The 17,828-nt window shown below is 41.6% G+C and overlaps 3 protein-coding genes across 4 annotated transcripts; 2 read left to right on the forward strand and 1 right to left on the reverse strand.

The window, feature by feature from the left end:
- Nucleotides 1-467: 467 nt before the first annotated feature.
- On the forward strand, nucleotides 468-5,551 carry kcng3 (potassium voltage-gated channel, subfamily G, member 3). Its single transcript, XM_028431053.1, has 2 exons — nucleotides 468-1,093; nucleotides 2,710-5,551. Exons 1-2 carry the CDS (start codon nucleotides 468-470, stop codon nucleotides 3,353-3,355), a joined length of 1,272 nt encoding a protein of 423 aa, XP_028286854.1. The 3' UTR covers nucleotides 3,356-5,551.
- A 946-nt stretch (nucleotides 5,552-6,497) lies between these two features.
- On the forward strand, nucleotides 6,498-10,869 carry cox7a2l (cytochrome c oxidase subunit 7A2 like). Its single transcript, XM_028430955.1, has 3 exons — nucleotides 6,498-6,656; nucleotides 9,855-9,989; nucleotides 10,531-10,869. The coding sequence occupies exons 1-3, from the start codon at nucleotides 6,585-6,587 to the stop codon at nucleotides 10,669-10,671; spliced, it is 348 nt and encodes a 115-aa protein (XP_028286756.1). The 5' UTR covers nucleotides 6,498-6,584; the 3' UTR covers nucleotides 10,672-10,869.
- A 4,403-nt stretch (nucleotides 10,870-15,272) lies between these two features.
- Nucleotides 15,273-17,754, reverse strand: pigf (phosphatidylinositol glycan anchor biosynthesis, class F). Of its 2 annotated transcripts, XM_028431383.1 has the most exons (6): nucleotides 17,689-17,754; nucleotides 17,368-17,609; nucleotides 16,976-17,067; nucleotides 16,725-16,841; nucleotides 16,523-16,631; nucleotides 15,273-15,561 (listed from the first exon to the last, which is right to left on the reverse strand). In XM_028431383.1, the coding sequence occupies exons 2-6, from the start codon at nucleotides 17,593-17,595 to the stop codon at nucleotides 15,448-15,450; spliced, it is 660 nt and encodes a 219-aa protein (XP_028287184.1). In that variant the 5' UTR covers nucleotides 17,596-17,609; nucleotides 17,689-17,754; the 3' UTR covers nucleotides 15,273-15,447. The 2 variants fall into 2 exon arrangements, with proteins under 2 accessions (XP_028287184.1, XP_028287183.1); XM_028431382.1 differs by having other exon boundaries at nucleotides 17,368-17,742.
- Nucleotides 17,755-17,828: the final 74 nt, after the last annotated feature.

Raw genomic sequence — 17,828 nt, forward strand, 5'->3', positions numbered from 1 at the left:
TGTACAGTATAGCACAGTATACACACAATATATTTTGCAGGTGTCCATCAACAAATTAGTTGAGTTTCACTTTACTTAGTTTTATGTTTGTTTGTGTGCTTTCATGTAAGTCGATGTGTATCTAAAAGCTTTCAGATTGGAGACGAACGTGCGTAAATTTCGCGTTCCTGTAAATTTTGCTCTCGCTGCCCGTGCGCGCGCGCGAATGTGACATCATTGATGGGATTGGCTCGCCCTGACTGGGGTGGAGAGTCTCTTTTACGGAGGGAGAAGGAGAGGAGAGTCAGGAACAGAGGGGAGAGTTAACCATCAGCCACGGACCTCCGCTCGGGGACACCTCCACTAAGAGCGAACCACGCCCCGGGGCAGAGGGGGACAGACTGGAAGCTCCCCAACTCTCCTAAACTCCTGTCATGGAAGCGGGGATACACCGTGAGGGGGACTTTTAGGGCACGGGTTGTGACAACATGAAGTTCGGAAAGAGCATTTGTGTGCTCAACGTAGGGGGGACCCGGTACGCCTTCACCCGTGAGGTGATAAGGGATTTCCCTTTGCGGCGCGTCAGTCGCCTGCATGCCTGCGCAACCGAGAAAGAGGTCCTTGAACTATGCGATGACTACGACCGGGACCGGAATGAGTTTTTCTTCGACCGTCATGCACAGGCTTTTGTGTTCATCATGCTGTACGTGCGCTCAGGGAAACTCAGATTTGTGCCCGGAGTCTGTGAGCTGTCCTTCTACACAGAGATGCTCTACTGGGGACTGGAGAGCGCGCACTTGGACACTTGCTGCCAGAAGCGCCTGGATGACAGGATGTCCGACGTCGGACTGGACAGTCTGTCTGAGGGGGACATGAGGGTGTCAGCGGACGAGTCCCAGACCCCTGGCGATTCCGCGCAAGGGACTGCGCTAACCGGTCGCGCACGATGGCTCGAGATAATGCGCAAAACATTTGAGGAGCCCAACTCTTCTCTGGCGGCGCAGCTTTTGGCTACAGTGTCCGTAATCTTTGTGATCGTTTCTATGATCATGCTGTGTGCCAGCACATTGCCGGACTGGGACACGGCCAAGAAAAACACAGTGGAGGAGCAAAGGTAGGCGTTAGTCAAGGGTCAGTTTAGTTTAGAGAACAGAAAATCCTGCAAATGGTTTGCGGAAATTCTACAAGTGAGAGGTGTAAAGCAACGCGAATGTGAAATAATTGACATCAAAGTGGTATCAACAGGGTTAATCATGGCGATCCTGTCACTGCAAACACAAATAAACACACTCCCAAGCATCTGACAATGTCACGAGTGCCTGCTTGCGCTCACGGCAGTGGTCAAACTAATTGCGCACTAACGCGTTTCTGGTTTTGGATATTAAAAATGATGCTAAATTTAATATAAAAAAGAATAAATGCTTATAGCCAGAATTGCAGTGCAAGGATATGTCTGTGTGCACAGAGACGTGACGCCCCTTAAGTCAATATGCACGTTGACAACTTTCAGTCAACCTACAGTAAGATCATCACATGACAGAAGCCCCTAAAGAGACAAATCAATAACGCGTTAATCATCAACAGAAAAAGCTCTTCTCTACTCTCTTAGCTTCCGCTCATCGTGAGATCATTATTTTTATTTTAGTGCTCCTCGCAGAAGGACAAACATATTAAATAATCCGAGTTTCATAATATTTGAGGGGGTAATGAGGTGATGACAGCATGTGTACAGAGGGGTTTGACATTATTACAAGCAAACAAGGAATAATCAAACCACTCACAAGAATCACCCTCAGTATAAAGTATGCATTTGGACTGTTGTTCTCAGTGACCACACAGGGTGAAAGTAATCCACAGCATGTCTTCTCTGAGAAGCCATTCTCTATATAAGGTCAGGTTATGTTCACTGGACATAGTTTACAGCGGTTAGATAATCAATCAAAAGTATTGTTTACACTCGAGGTCAAAAGGATTCCCATTTATTTCTTCAGAAGGTTGGAGCTAGGCAACTGGACTTGTAGTGTTCTCTTGAAGAGGTTTCTCTGCTCATCCAAGCAGCTTGGAGGAAACATGGTTAATATGTGTTAGAAGACCTCAGTGGGTGGGTCTGTGTGAAACTGACAAAACAATAGTTCTAAATGTCTCCTTACTTACCTGTGTTGGTCTGACTGTCTATGTCAGACACAGACAGACGAACAAGAAAATTCTACAAGTCCAGATGCCTCACTTCAGCCCTTTAAATGAAAATGACCTGGATGACTGAGAATCTTCATCAACATGATTCCAATGTAGCTTTACGTCACTGTGATTCAATTCTTTCATCTGCTATAATTTGGTTTGGTGTAATTGTGCTGATATTGGCCTTTAGGCACTTCAGGCTTCAACTTCACAGATAAGCACCACCTCTGTTTAATTCAGTTTGATTGCCCCTACTGTGTTAATCAATGAGCTAATCATGCATGTGTTTTTGTCCCAGCCACTCTTTTGAAGGTTTTAATGGTTCCCTCTGTCAGTTTACCCATCTGCTGTCCTCGCTCTGCGCCTGTCCTCCTGCCTTTGTTTACTTGTGTGAGCTCTGAATTACGTCAGATATGCTCCTCATTTCCAATAATATAGTTCACCCATGTTTACTGGTTGTCAAGCGGTATCTCATATCATTCGTATCTCTCTGAAGGTTCTCTGCCATTTCCTGTGTACAGTGACTTCAACTCATTTTTCTCCTCTTTGCAGGATAGTGGAGGCAGTGTGTATTGGCTGGTTTACAGCGGAGTGCATTGTGCGTTTTCTGGTGGCCAGAGACAAGTGGGACTTCCTCCGCCGGCCGCTGAACATCATTGACGTGATTGCCATCACTCCCTACTATGTTACCATGGCGATGGCTGGGGCAGGGATGCCGGGTGCTGGTCTTGGGGTGGCAGGAGTGATACTGCGGGTGCTGAGGATGATGCGAGTGTTCTGGCTCATGAAGTTGGCTAGACACTTCCTGGGCCTGCAGACACTGGGGCTGACGCTCAGGCGCTGTTACCGGGAGATGGTCATGCTGATGGTGTTTGTCTTCGTCGCTATGGCGATTTACAGTGCTCTGGCCCAGCTCCTGGAGCACGGCTTGGACATGGGCACACAGAACCATGATTACGCCAGCATCCCAGCAGCTGCCTGGTGGGTTATCATCTCCATGACGACAGTGGGATACGGGGATGTGTACCCAGTGACAATTGGGGGACGGGTACTTGGGGGAATGTGTGTAGTGAGTGGCATTGTGTTGCTGGCACTGCCCATAACTTTCATCTACCATAGCTTTGTCCAGTGCTACCATGAACTTAAACTGCGCTCTGCCAGATATGCACGGAACCTTTCAGCAGAGATGCTGCAATGAATATTTGTACCAAAACATCTTTGCGCCTGACCGAATCTCCACACACCAGTAAAGCTGCTGATGCCTGTATCCTGCCTGAGTGGCACCAACATGTATTTGCTGTGCCCAGTTTCTGCCTGTTGAGTTGATGAACTCAAATCATCATCGCCTTCAACCATCGCGCTCAAGCGGCCGTCTCCGTAACAACACTATTTGAGCATAATAACAGGAATACACAAATAATTATTTACTAAACATACACAGGTGTGGTCGATCCGGTTTTGAGTTTACATTGTATTCCCATGGTGACAATGCCTGTAGAGGCTGTCTCCATCAGGGTGTAAATGTGCTGTGTGTTTGTCTGACCATCAGCCGTTCACTTTTGTCTAAGCTTTACACCCAGATGGTACAAGTTACACAAGACTGATGTGTGACCTCGATGCATCCTGTTAAACCTGCAGAATCAAGAGAGAGGGGTGGACGAGTAAGTGCGAAGTGGAGAATGTAGAAGGGGGTTACGCAGAGGAGGGGCTTAAGCTGGGGAAAATGAACGATGGAGTGAGGTCAGTGAGGACTGTACAAGGTGGCAGACAATAAGAGGGAGACAGATATGACAAGGCAGATGGAGTGTGAAATGGAGGATAAAAGAGTATGGAACGAAGAATGACAGAATGTGGAGCAAGCCTAAGCACAAAGAATGAATAGCGGTAAAGTGTATTCCCTCTTTATTTGTGAGAGAATGTAAGGCATTTTGTATTTCTGTGTCTCCAAGGCAACCTCATCCTCCAGTGTGTCAATCATAATGGTGGTTGATTTGTGTGCACACAAATAGGCTACATCCACGCACACCTCCTGACTGGCACACTGCTATGTTTGTGTGTGTGTGTGTGTGTGTGTCTTCTGCAGTTATTGAATATCACATCACAGGAGGGAGAAGTTACTTTAAGCAGAAAAAAAGAAATGTGACGAGCATGGATGGAAAAAAGAACAGCAGAGGCTGTCACAGATGATGGTTCTGACATTCGTGATTCAGACATGTTTGCACTGTTTGTAGTTTGCCAGGATGATAGGATTTGTTGAAGAGACACATGATCCAAACAAACAAGTCAACACCTCTCCCACACAACAGTCTTTCTCTGCATCTCCTCTCCTCTTCCTCCTGTGCAATCAACTATCCTCTTTTTACACACACACATGCTCACACACAAACACAGTCCTGCTCTTCTTCTGCAAAGGAGGTTAAACAATTAACTGCTCATTATTATCTGTCTGTCCTTAAAGTCTACCTGTTATTTCCCTATTATCTCTGCAGATTTTAATATGTGTTGTAGACATCTCAATATCTATGTTGTTGTTGTTGTGTTTTTTTAACTACCGTAGTTATAATTTTAAAGGGACAGTTTACCAAAAAATCTAATATTCATATATTATCTGTAACCTGCAGTGATGTTATCATCCAGATTAAAAAAAATAATAATAACAGTAACTTCTCTTTCAGGGAAATATATAAAACACACTCACTGCACAGAAGGTAGCATGCAAAGGTTATTAAGCGCAGTGTGTTGGAGGACCCATGACACTGAAGTGAACCAGCAGCTGCACAAACTCCACAAGCTGAGTGTTCGCCATGTCACTTCAAGCAGTCACATTCATCATTATGCAAAAGCCTAAATGAATACAGCTGTGAGCTATAGAAATTCTTAAAAAAAACATTCCTCTGTACAGAGGGAATTGTTGTTTTTACAGCAGGCTATGAACATGCTTACATCTGCTGTAAAGTTTGACGTTTTACCATGGAGGTCTCACTGTTGGATCCAGCATTAAGTGGCCCTTTGAGCTGCAGCTTTTGGTTTTCATCAATTGATCAGCCCTGAAGATTGTGGTATGTATCCATCCATGATGACAGGCTTGTCCTTGTGACAGTGTGACTGGATGTAAACATTAAAGACTACATAAATATGTGCTGCCTTCTGAGCTGTGATACTGTTTCCAGAAGGAAACACTCCCTGATCATAAGTTTTGGAGAGACATTACTGATGTTATTAAAAAATCTCGGCACCCAGCTTCTCCAAATCTCAATGGATAAATGGCATTGTGATATGCAAATATTGATACATTTTGATTTTGAACTTTCCCTTTAAATAAAATTCATATTTTATTACCTACCATACCATAAATAAGTCATGTAGCATAGTTCATAACCCAGTGACTTTTAGCCAGGCCTGATTAATACCATCAATCGAAACTTTTTCATCATGGACTTGTAATTAAAAGTGATCAATGTGTGAGCTTTTATAATAAAATCCGTCTGTGGAAAATGTCTGTGAATGGCTTATAGCTTATAAAAATGATAAGTGTTGCGAAGCAGTCTGCTCTCAGTGCATTACCTTTCCATATTTTTCATCTGTAACCTTAAAATATTCCTCTTGAATATCAGTGTTCACAAAACTAATTACTGCCTCTCTGGATGGCCTCCAGACATAAGAAGGGGAAAGGAATTTTTGGCATTTGAAGCCTCCTGATTTAAAAGTCTGGATGTGATGATGACTGTTTAAACCCCGAGGCCTGCAGGCAATGGAACGTAACATTCAATAAGAGGAGCACCTGAGCCCGCTGGCAAGGGCATTGGTTGTGCTCACCAGATTCACACCAGGGTGAGCATTACACCACAGTCTGCTTCACAAAGTGCTGCCATGAGGCTGAATGGAAACACAGATGGCTGCTGCTGCCTCGCTGCTCTCAGGGTTTCAACTTTTAGATAAGTGTGTTTATTCTCACTTAGCTCTTGAAGGATTGTAAGCACCAAATATAAATAAATAAATTTGCTATCTGTGAAATTCAATATCGCAGAGGCCTATTGGTAATACAGAGATCACTAAAATTAACTGGGGAACAAAATATTGTAAACAAAATGTGTTGCTCTGAGTATCAGGTGACATCAATCTCATTATTGTCAGTGAAGTTCATATCATATCATTAAAATTCAATTCACCTCAAATCATTAAAGTTCACATTAAAACAGCGAATCTTTGGCTGAGAGAGAGAGAGAGAGATGCCTTGGACATTTTACTTGTTTTAGAACACTTTCATACCTCCTCCATCCTTCCACTCAAATTTTAATCCGGCAGGGCTGAGCCAGCTCACTCCTACGTCACTCTCCCGCGACGGTCACAGCAGAAAGGCCCTTACCGGATCGCACCCTGAAAACACCTTTATCCCTTTCTCCCTCTCCCTGTCCTTCGGTGTTAAAATGTACTATAAGTTCAGCGGATTTACCCAGAAACTGACGGGATCTCCTCCTGCGGCTGCCTGCAGCCCTCAGGTGAGACGGAGAAGCAGCTTGTCGGCAAAAGACCGATTTGGTAACCAGCGGGAATGACCTTGATATTACTGTATTGGATAACGAAACGAATATATGGTCTCTATATAGTCTGCAGATAGCTAGACGTTTAAATACGTAGAGTATACTGCTTATAACTATATGCAGAAATGTGTGTGTTGTTTCTAAAACCAGTTATAAAAAAAGTTATTGTTAGCTAGTAGGTAAGTAGGTGAACCCTCATCCTGTCCTCTTATGGACTTCGACTTGACTCGGCTCTTTTATCTTCTAAATAAAAATAAAATAAAGTAATTTGTACTTTTTTTAATGTCAAGTAATCTAACGTTGGAAACCAATAATATAAAAATATTGGCCTTCATTTGTAATTTATCTGTGCAGTGTTATTCCCACTTTTTAATCACTGTGTTATCATTGAACCTTTATTTATCCTGAAAGGTTATTCCCAATCTTTGGATCTGGCCTTTATGTGATTTTACAGCCAATTTCGTAATTCAATGGCCTCCCACAGCATCTGCCAGATGTGACCTTTAATATGGCCCCTCTGTCTGTCCTTTACACAGGGCAGGTCTGGTCTACCTTCAAGCTCTTTAATGTAATCAAAGAAGGAAAATCCACCTGTAACATGAATATGTAACATAACCGTATGCATTATTTCGACATATCCTGCAGGTTATGTATTTTTCCTGGTCTTGGGTAAATGTGGTTTTCTTTTACTTTACTGCATTTGTATCAGATTAGATGTTAAAATACTCTGTAGTGTACATTTGAGATCTTTATGCTTTGTCTGAGGAAGACTTTCTTCCTCAGACAAAACTTCGTCCACAAGAAATAACATTATACAACAGTACATCACACAAGTGACAAAAAGTTATTTCAACCTGTGTGGTTTTTATTATGTACCAATGCGGACACCGTGACCTGGTTAAACGTGGAGTACAGACGATGTTCCAGGTGTCAGATAAGACACTGAGTCTGTTAGCTGATAACCGAACAGCAGCAGGTGGTGGAGATGCTGCACTAAACTTTTATTTCAGCATTTTTACAGCTTGCTGGTGAACACTACATTTTCCACATCCACAAGTCTGTGAAATGTGTTGTTTACGATGCTGTTGGTACACACACACACACACACTGACGCAGTGTAACAGTTGTGCTGTTTTTTTGCATTATGCTGATTTATTTCTCCATTATGTCCATGTGTTTTTCACCACTGAGGGCAGGCTATATATAAATATATAAACAGCTAATCTTTTCAAATGCATTGTAAATTTTTTTTTCGATGTTTCACAGTTTTGCTGACTCAAGGAAAGCAAACACACACATTTAAATGGAGGTGTTTTGCCATATTCAGCCAGTCACCCAGACTTGTTATCAGATATGTTGCTGAATTCGTACACATCAACACATATTTTTCAGATGCAGTTAGTGTTAAAAAGGTGTTAAAAAAATCTAAAATGATCAGCTGATCAGAAATGAACAAGCCCAGATATTTTACTAACTTCAAACCAGATCTAAAAGCTGCTTTCTGAATCTAAACATTTATTACACATTTTATCATTTGTTTTTATAATGACAGAAAATATAGTTTATATTATAGGTATTATAAAATGAGTATGACAATAACATAGAAAAATACAGCTTGATGATCTGAACTGTTTTTGTAAACCCCAGATAATCATATGAATGATAATTCTTCAATAAATTAAAACATATGCTGTGTATTTGCACTATTCCTGTGTCTAGCAGTGAATAGAATTTCCACACATTAGTGTTGACCCCGCATGGAGTGTATAATAGGAGATATTTGCCTTTACCAGAACCCTTTCACACAAATTCTTTTTACAGCACCCAACGTCACATTATGGCAACCGCAGCTTTTCTTGCTAATTATCTCCAAGAAAGCTGGTCATGTGACCTCAGCTCCATCTGTCCTCTGAGCATCGCCTTGACTAGCGTTCTTAGAACGTATATAGAGAGGCAGGTATTCTGGCAGTTTTCAGTTTATCTAACCTCACCTCAGATGCCTAAAGGCAGCATTTTAGTTCCTTTACTTGTAGAAAAAACAGAGAAGCATCATCCCTCTATTTTTGGTTAATCCACAAAGATACATTCCTGCTGTGCACACACATTTAGTAACAGCCTCTTTAAATGGCAAGTAAAAGTACTCTGCTGCCAGCGCCTCTGCATTTTCATATGTCAGATTTAATTTCCCCGCTCCCACACTATCTGCCTCCACATGCTCTAACCAAGGTAATGGATGTCCCAGTAACTTTCAACAGCAAAGCTTTCCAGCAAATGAGAAAATAGTAAGGAGGAATAACACCACCACACATCTCTGTGCCTCAGAGATGTTTAAGATTTCCGCATATAGAACCATAGAAAAAGCGGTGAAAAGCTTCAAATAAGCAGCCAGCAGTATCACTGAGCTGCTTTAAACAGGACACTTTGAGCCTGGATGTTAATACAATTCACTTTATAATGCTGAACAGCTACTTGAAGTGCTCTTTAATAATCTAAACAGGCACTTACACAGGCTCAGAAGTGGAGCCACTTTCGAGAGCAGAACAATCAAGCCCTTGTGTAATCAGTTGTATTTATGCAACAGCATTGAGCTCACTATAGAGCTTACAAATGACTATTAAATGTACAGAAAATCAATATAATGTTAGGAGTCTTTTCTCTTCAGTACAAACTTTTGATTATCCCCCAACATCTGGACTTGATTTTCAAACCTTGATTACACCTTAGTTAATGAGCTAAAGGCTCACCTAAGAATTAAAGACTTATGCATTATTATTATGCTGAAAATCATGCCTCATGATGCTGAGATTGGCACATTTTCTTCCCTTTTCATTTCTTTTGTTTCTGACCAGGTCTTTTAGCCACGGGGCCCGATTGGGTGGGTGGGGAAGTAGAGCAGGTTATGTAAGTGTTATGTTAAAAATCCTGTGGGTTTTCAAAGGTAGTGAGTAATGTGATGACTACTTTTTATTGCAGCTGGAATAACATTTTAATTACGTTTTTTGTGATATAAGGTCAAATATAAAAAGCAGTTCACATCCAGTGTACAAGCTTTTTCTTTTCATTTTTTGGAAGCAAATACAAAGTTAGCTGAATTAGCGTACATCATCTCATATAGTGCAGGAATAATGTTTTGATTGTGCTGAATTTATTTTTCAGGGGCTTAAACCAGGTTTGCCAGCAGAGGCCCCAACAATGATCTTTGCCACACCCACAAAGTTGGTGTCAGAAGCCATGGGCACAGTGGAGTACATGGGCACAAACAAGGTTCCTGACTTCCAGAAGCTATTCCAGGTAATGACTGAAACAAGGTCCACATATTTTTTTGTGTGTCTTTTTGTGGGTGTGATTAGTTAATACCATCACAGCACTGCCACCATCTTGCCTGACCCTGCATAACCCCCAGCTAATCAAAGTATAGGCAAAAAGGGTGGAGCTGAGATTGTGTGAAACAACACTAGCAGTAGATCAATGCTGATATTTATTTCACTCTGATTCTTTCCACACCCCATTGATCATTGCAGAGGCAGTCAGAGAAATAAAGAGTGAGTGAAGTTGGTACAGCAATCACTCAAATCGACCACTGCAGTATTAAGAGAATGTTTTTGTTTTTTTAAAGAAAAGGTGTTTGGCTGTTCATTTAAACTCATTTCAGCTATTCAAAAAAAAATTTTAGAGTCAATGTTTCAAACGGCAAAATGTGTAATTTTGTTACAAAAAAAAGATTGAAAACATGCAGGCTTCTTGACTTAAAAAATTAGAATACTCTACTCAAATCTAAATGAATTTACATTTACATTGTCTTTTCTTCCTGCCCATCTTCCCCCACCATCAGACATCAGACGGCATCCCCGTCCATTTGAAGCGTGGAGTCCCCGACAAGCTACTGTACCGCACTACAATGGCTCTCACCGTAGGAGGCGTCCTCTACTGTCTGGTGGCTCTTTACATTGCATCCCAGCCCAACAAAAAGTGACCAAACCCCCAGGATCCTCCTTCCTTCGACACCTCCGACATGTCGCCGCCACAATAAACCTTCACAGCCTCCATCTTGCCCTCGCTATGCCACCTCTTGGGACTCTTTGTAGAAAAGAATTTATCAGGATAATTCAAACCAATGATAACAATTTAATGTCTGTGTAATTAAATTAATAAATTTTAAGGTTAAACAGTCTTTTTCATGTATATGTCTGTGGTTCCAAAGGTGTCACATACATCACAGTGTTTATAGGGTGTAGAGCTTCGTTAAGAAAAGGCAGAGATTTTATTCTTTTGTCACTCACATGCTTCAACAAGCTTGCGGCGATGCAGCCTGCATGATGGAGACACTCCGTCTGGAACGTAGCTGCTGCTCACTTGGCTTAAGTAATGTCTCATATAGTATTTATACATGTGGGCTCTGGTGTGATGTCAGATGCTTCTCGCCATCTCATCTGACAAGCATGTCAGTCTCTGCCTTGTAGCCTTGCCTTCTTCCTTGTATTCAAATGACACGCAATCATGTGATGGCAAAAGTCCAGCAATTTTCTCTGTGGGGAAAAAAAAAATGGTAGCTTGCTGATGAGAAGACGGTGTCAGGTTTGTGTCCTGTGAGCCAAACAGGAAATCTGACCCTGGACATCTAAATGTTGTTTAAAAGACAAAAAAAGCAGCCTGGTAGCCTTGTCTGCAGAATCTGGGTCTCACAGATGGTGGGCTCACAGTGTGGCGACAACAGTATGAATTCATGCACCTGGCATGCCTCGTGTCAACAATCCAAGCTGCTGCTGGTGGTGTAATGGTCTTCAGTGGATTTCAGGCCTCACCGGACTCAATCCAGCAGAGTGCCTTATTGGTTGAAGGGGAGATTTACCAGAAGGGGTGTGATGCAGTCATGTTAGGGTGGAGCAGAATGTCAAAGAACTGTACAACATCTTGCACAGTTCATGCCACTAAAACCTGGGGGTGTTGCTGAATAAAAAGTTGTAAATTTGAAGTAAAGAAATTACACCTTACAGAAAATTCGTTCAATGGGACTTTTACAAGCCCTTTTGTTTTTTACTACATCTATTGTTTTTCCTCACCTAATGTACCTCCTGACCAGCAGACATCTTATGAATGCTGGAAAGCCAATTAGAATATTCCAAGCCATCATTATTATTAGAGTGCAGTGTAGACTGTCCTCTTTGTGTGAACCTGATATCCCAAAAGAAAATGATTAATACCTAAGGGAGGCCATTTTCTTTAAACATCCAATTGGAATCAAGGTGAAGCGGTTATAATCCGATAGATCAAAGGACACAGTCACTGTTAAATTTAGCATTAGCACCACTGTTCTGTTAAGGGCGGGTCCAAGGACGGGGTGAACGCTATGGTTGTGCGGTCGGACAGTGGAACACCGTAGGTCAATCCAATCAATTTATTATGCTTGGTACAAGTTGGGAGGTAGAGGCAGACAACAACAGAAGGAAATATACAATGTATTACCTTAAAGAGAAACGGATCAATCTAACTTTAATTAAAGCATTCAGCAATGCATGTAAATGTAATATACACAAACAAAGACTCACATGTATACACTGACATACAGCTGATGTCGACAGAACCTGCTGCAGGTGAGTGGAGGAAAAGGGTTCACACCTGCACTCATCCTCTACTTATAGCCTTGGTCAGGTCAAAGGTCAATCTCCCCCTCTGGGCCTGCTCTTCACTTAACTGTCACTATGACCTGCACTTTGCCTTAATGCCTTTACATTAAGCACATATTGGACATGGACAAGGGTAGTGGTCCAGATTGTTGTACTTTGTCTTTGTCACTTTAGCTTCTCATTATTATGTATGCCCTGTGCTCATTTTACTCTGTTAGCATGCATGCTGCTCTGTCTGCTGCATTGCATTTGTGAGACTAAATCCTGGTTTTGTTTAAGTTAGAAAAAATATTAAAGCCATGTAATTAAAAATATCCAGGAATCACTAAAGATAATAGGATTTTTCTAAGCCTAACGATTATGTGCAGACATTAAATTCTCTCTCTTTTTTATCCAAGAATCCTTCAGCATCCCCATTAACACTGTCTCCTTGCGTCACGGCAACCCACTTACGCTTTCCTCAGTAACAATGGGTCCTTTTGTTGAGACATGAGAGCTCTGCAATAACATGTTTACATGTAACATGGTAACACACAGACACACACAGCACTCAAACTGTTAATGAAGCTCACACATATATACTGAATGTGGAGGGAGTGTGAAAACAGGAAGCTGGGGCAAAAGGAGAGACATTTAAGAGGAAGATGATCGGATGTGAGGAGGGGGAGGATGAGTGTGAGGAGAAGGCTGTCAAATGGAGGATGGGTGTGACATCAGGAAATTTAAAATCTGGCTTTGCAGAAAAGAAGCCCAATTTAAAAAAAAAAAAAAAAAAAAAAAGATGCTTATGCCTTTCATCCAACCTGTCACACATACTGATGTGGAAATTAGCTTGTGTAAAATGATGTTGTAATTACAGCAGATTATTCTGATAGCTTTCATTTTACTGCAAAAAAACAAAATTACAGTCTTTTTTTCTCTCAAGTCAGATTTGTCTCCATTCTGAAAGAATTGCCCTTTATAGCAGAGGGGCGGTAATTACAGAATTTTCATTTCATAATTATTGTTAATATTCACAGCCAGATTACCTACTTGTTTTCTAGAAACCCCCTAGCAAAATCCTTCTAATTATAAAGAGACGTTTTCTTCAGGGAAATAGATTAGATGTTTCCAACTCAACTGTGAAATTTAGTAGTTTAGGGAAGACATCCCTCCTGAAAAGTCCACTGTGCTCTGATTGGTTAATCTCTTCCTCCTGTGCTGGAGATCCTAAACCATTTTTACACAGTCTCTCATCAAACAGGTAAATGTGCAGAAGCAAATAGCAAAAGTAAGATTTCTTTCTGTAGCCCACTGTGTCCAAGTCTCTGCTGTAATCTTGTTTTTAAATCCTGCACAGAATGATGAGTGAGATCACAGCACCCATATGGAATATTTTACCCTCTCTCCTCCTCCTCTGTAGAGTTAATAAATCAATTATTAATAAGGAACGTGTCAGCCAGTGCAACAGTGTGGATGAATGATGTGTGTTTGGAGCACAATACATTCAAGTCGTTGTTGGTTTCAACCCTTCGATGCGATTAAATTATAAGAAGAAAATGTTTTTATGAAGCTCAAGCTGCACAGAACTGGATGTGACTTAGTGTTAAATCTGCGTCACCGTGTGGAATTTCCGTTCATTTGTTCAGTTTTCATTTTGTATGATAGTGTCCACTGAAGAGAGCAGATGTAGTTTAGAGTCTGTCTCCTTAGAGAAACAAAACAGAAACATAACAGATCTGCAAATACATGAATACAACAAACAACCGCCCTGCAGAAAAAGGCTGCTGAGAGAGGCAGGGCGGGGAGTGACAAATTACCTCTCCTCACAATGCCTTGCCACAATAGCACTGGCTGAGAACAAATAATGAATAAATAAAGTTCTCTGAGATTGAATGAGGGGAGCAATTTGTGCAGCAGCAGCTTTTGTGTGAGCAAGTGGGAATGTCCTTATGTGGAACCAATCCATGAATAAAACAAGTCTGACCACATTTCTGATCACAGTAAAGTTTAAGTGTATTGATTATACCAGATGTGACATTCGTGAGTCATCTCAGCTCTCCTAAAAAGATACATCCATCGTGCTGGTGATTAGGGCCAGATCATCACACCCTTTTTCTCTCCAAGGTCCCAGGTTGCCAGCTCCTCGCCTCTCCGCAGGTAACAACTTGTCAGAGCTGAGGTGGAAAATAGAAAAAAAGGATGGAGAACAAGGGTAATGGAGTTAACAGCATGAGGCCAGACTGAATTTTATCAGAGATGAAGGGAGAGACTGAAGCATAAAAAGGTGCGTTGATTGGTGTTGTACTCTTTCCTTCTTCCTTTCCCAAGGTTATTTCCCCCAGCCTTTCCCTGGCAACAACCTTCTGTTAAGAGTTCAAGCATCTCAACACTATGTTCAAACTGCAAACATGACTGCCAGCCTTCTGTTACAGTGAAGTTGTAACATTGCAATTTGACACTGCAATGCACAAAGCTTTATTACAGTATTTAGGTTTCATTGTGGTTTCTGGCTGAAAGGGAGAACAAGAGATGTGGGCGGCATGAAAGGAGGAAAATTAATGTCCCTAAAATGAAAGTGAATCAATATGGCTGCCCGAGGATGTAAAAAGGTGGAATTAGAATGAGTGCTGTGGTGGAGGAAGGGCACTGCAATGGAGTTGGAACAAGATTAATGGTTGTTTAAAAAGGAACAGTATTCATCAGGAGCCAGCTTCAGGTGTAGAAAGGTGTCAGTGTGTGTGTGTGTGTGTGTGTGTGCGCAACGAGAGGAAGCACACTCTGTCTTTAACTTTCTAACTTTCCCTCATGACTCTTACTTACTCTGACACAATAAATGATTGCTGATTACTTTGTATTTCTTTGCAGGCAAGGCTCTTTTGCTAATACATACATGCACGTACAAACAGAAGTGATGATCCAACAGCACCACCTACAGGTTTGACTGTTTTTCAAAACCAGTGACTCAAAATAATGTAACGAAGTTTTATTAATGTCAAAAATATTCAGCCTTCACACATACAAAATAATGTGTTGTTACAAAATCGTTCTATGACCATCAGAGAACATTAATAATTTATTAAAAAGAAATTCAGCAATACCAGACATTCGCACCAACACAGGCATAAAAGCACACGTCTGTCACGTCACTTGCACTTATATATTAGCTGCTTGCGATGGTAGTGGATCCATGCGGGTGCAGCCACAAGCCCACTGAGGTAGCCAAACAACGCACCCAGACTGCAGGAAACAGGCCAAACCTGCAAGAAGGAAACAACTGTGAGTTGGATCACCCAGTAGCGCTGAGCATGATGACTGCTCTGAACTATTGTCACAACAAATTTTAAAAGTTGTTGTTTTAAAGTCAACATTTTAAAAGTGTCATTCTGACTTATGTTGCAAGAACCTCTGTCTCTAATTTGCATTTTCCTTCATTTCACAGAAAATTCCCTTCGAAATCATTTTTCCCCCTTTTGTAGAGAACAAATAATGTGTCGAATTAAAGGAAATGGCTATTTATTGATTACAGTATTAAGTAATTAAAACAAGTCACTGTCAGCCCGATGTTACATGATTTTACAGTGTCATTACCTTATTTCTGTCACGGAGTACTGCTGCTCTGTCACTGTGATCATTTATCCTTCTTATTGCTCCTTGGGTGACATTTTCATGCATTAAAGGTAGGGTAGGAGATTTTGAAAACTCAGTGAGAGATTTTGAAAGTAAACACACGCCCCCGTTCTCTCGGAGCTCACCCCGAAGCCACGCCTCCCAACCAGTCTGTGACTTCGGCCATCATGCACGTACCTCTCCTGTGCGCGCAGAGCAGGAAGAAAGTGACAACCAGCCAACTATACGCGCAGAGGAGCCTCGTAGGATTAGCTGATGTTTTTAGTGTTTTATAGCTTCCACAGATGATTAATATTCTTCGTTTTAAAGCGAAACTGCCAAACTAATCGGTTTCTATTGGATTGTAAAGAGAAGTTACACTAATTTAACAAAAAGTGTATCAGAATGAAATCTCCTACCCTACCTTTAAACGCACCAACAGAAATGCTACTAATAATTAAATTGCCTCCATTTGACTGGGCAGCATTCATCAAGCTCAAACGAGCAATTTAACTATCTGTACAGTTAACAGAATTTGGTGATCTAACTCTCCTACAAGTCATCAGTATAACAATTGAAATACTGTTAGTGAAGTTAAACATTAGCTCTGACCTGCCAAGGTCTATCCCAGTCCAGAGGAATAGGGAATGCTCCCACCCAGGCTCCCACCAATGTGCAGGCCACTGTGATCTGCAGACAGGTGTCCCACACTGACATAGCTCTGAGAACAGGGTGAAAGAAAGACAGTTTAGAAATGTGAACAGTAAACAAAGAGGGAAGCGTTAATAAACAAGAAAGAAGGGATTTGGGTTACCCATGTCGACTGAACACTCGTATCCAGGCCTGGACATTGGGGCCAAGGACACAGAGACACCTCAGTGTGGTTAGCGAGGTCAGCAGCACGGCGAGGGAGAACGTCTCTAGAGCGGACCTTAAACACAAAGCATCAGTCATGTTTAGGCCTGAATAACTACAGGCTCTAAATGTACATAATTAAATGAAAATAAATGGTGTAAATATTTATACAATGTGCAAATTTCATGTGCATTTCCACCAGCTACTCACACTATCAGTGGAGCTCCATATAGAACTACGACTGTGTGAAAGAACAGGCACGACAGGAAGAAGTACACACAGGAACGAAAAAACCTGGACAGCTGCACAAAGATGAAGACCAATGTTCAAGATGTTTTTAAAAAAGTTTGAAAAGATTAAAAATTAAAAGTGTTTTAAAATGGTTTTTCATACACAAAGATAGATTCATTTTTAAGCCTTAACCAGTCAAGTGTTGTTACACATTCCCTACATATTCAACAACATGAACATGCCATAGGATATGGCTGATTAGTGCTGGGTAATAATTGAAAATATAATATAGCTGCCTTCCATTCAACTTAACTACCACAAACAGCCAGCAGTGACAGTAAACATAACGTCTGTTTTATGTCTGTCCTCACCTTGTATCCCAGCGTGTGCTTCTTAGTAGGCGGCGTGATGCCGAGCAGCCAGAAGACAGCGACACTGACCGCGGTCACCGCACCGGACACCAAGTACAGCCAAAGCAGGTGAGTACCGTACACCGAGAAGCCAGGCAAAGCCACTGCAGGTATGACGGTCGCCATTAACATCGAGGCGGCGATGATGGCGTGGCTGGACGCCATTGCTCTAATTTCATGGTCCCACATTATGACAAACGTTCCTATTTACGACAAGAGAGTGAACACGGAGCACGAAAATAAAATAAAATACCTTAAAAGTCAAAATGACAGCGGACGAACAGAACAGGTTGAACCCATGGATGAATCTCTTGACCTGATTTCCGTAAACATCGAGCGACATTGACTTCCGCTTGGACTTCAGAATAAAACTCAATTTCAGGTATATTCAGGTATATATTCAGAATATTATAAAGGTTTGT

This window comes from Parambassis ranga, chromosome 19 (assembly GCF_900634625.1).
Source record: "Parambassis ranga chromosome 19, fParRan2.1, whole genome shotgun sequence".
Lineage (NCBI taxonomy): Eukaryota > Metazoa > Chordata > Actinopteri > Ambassidae > Parambassis > Parambassis ranga.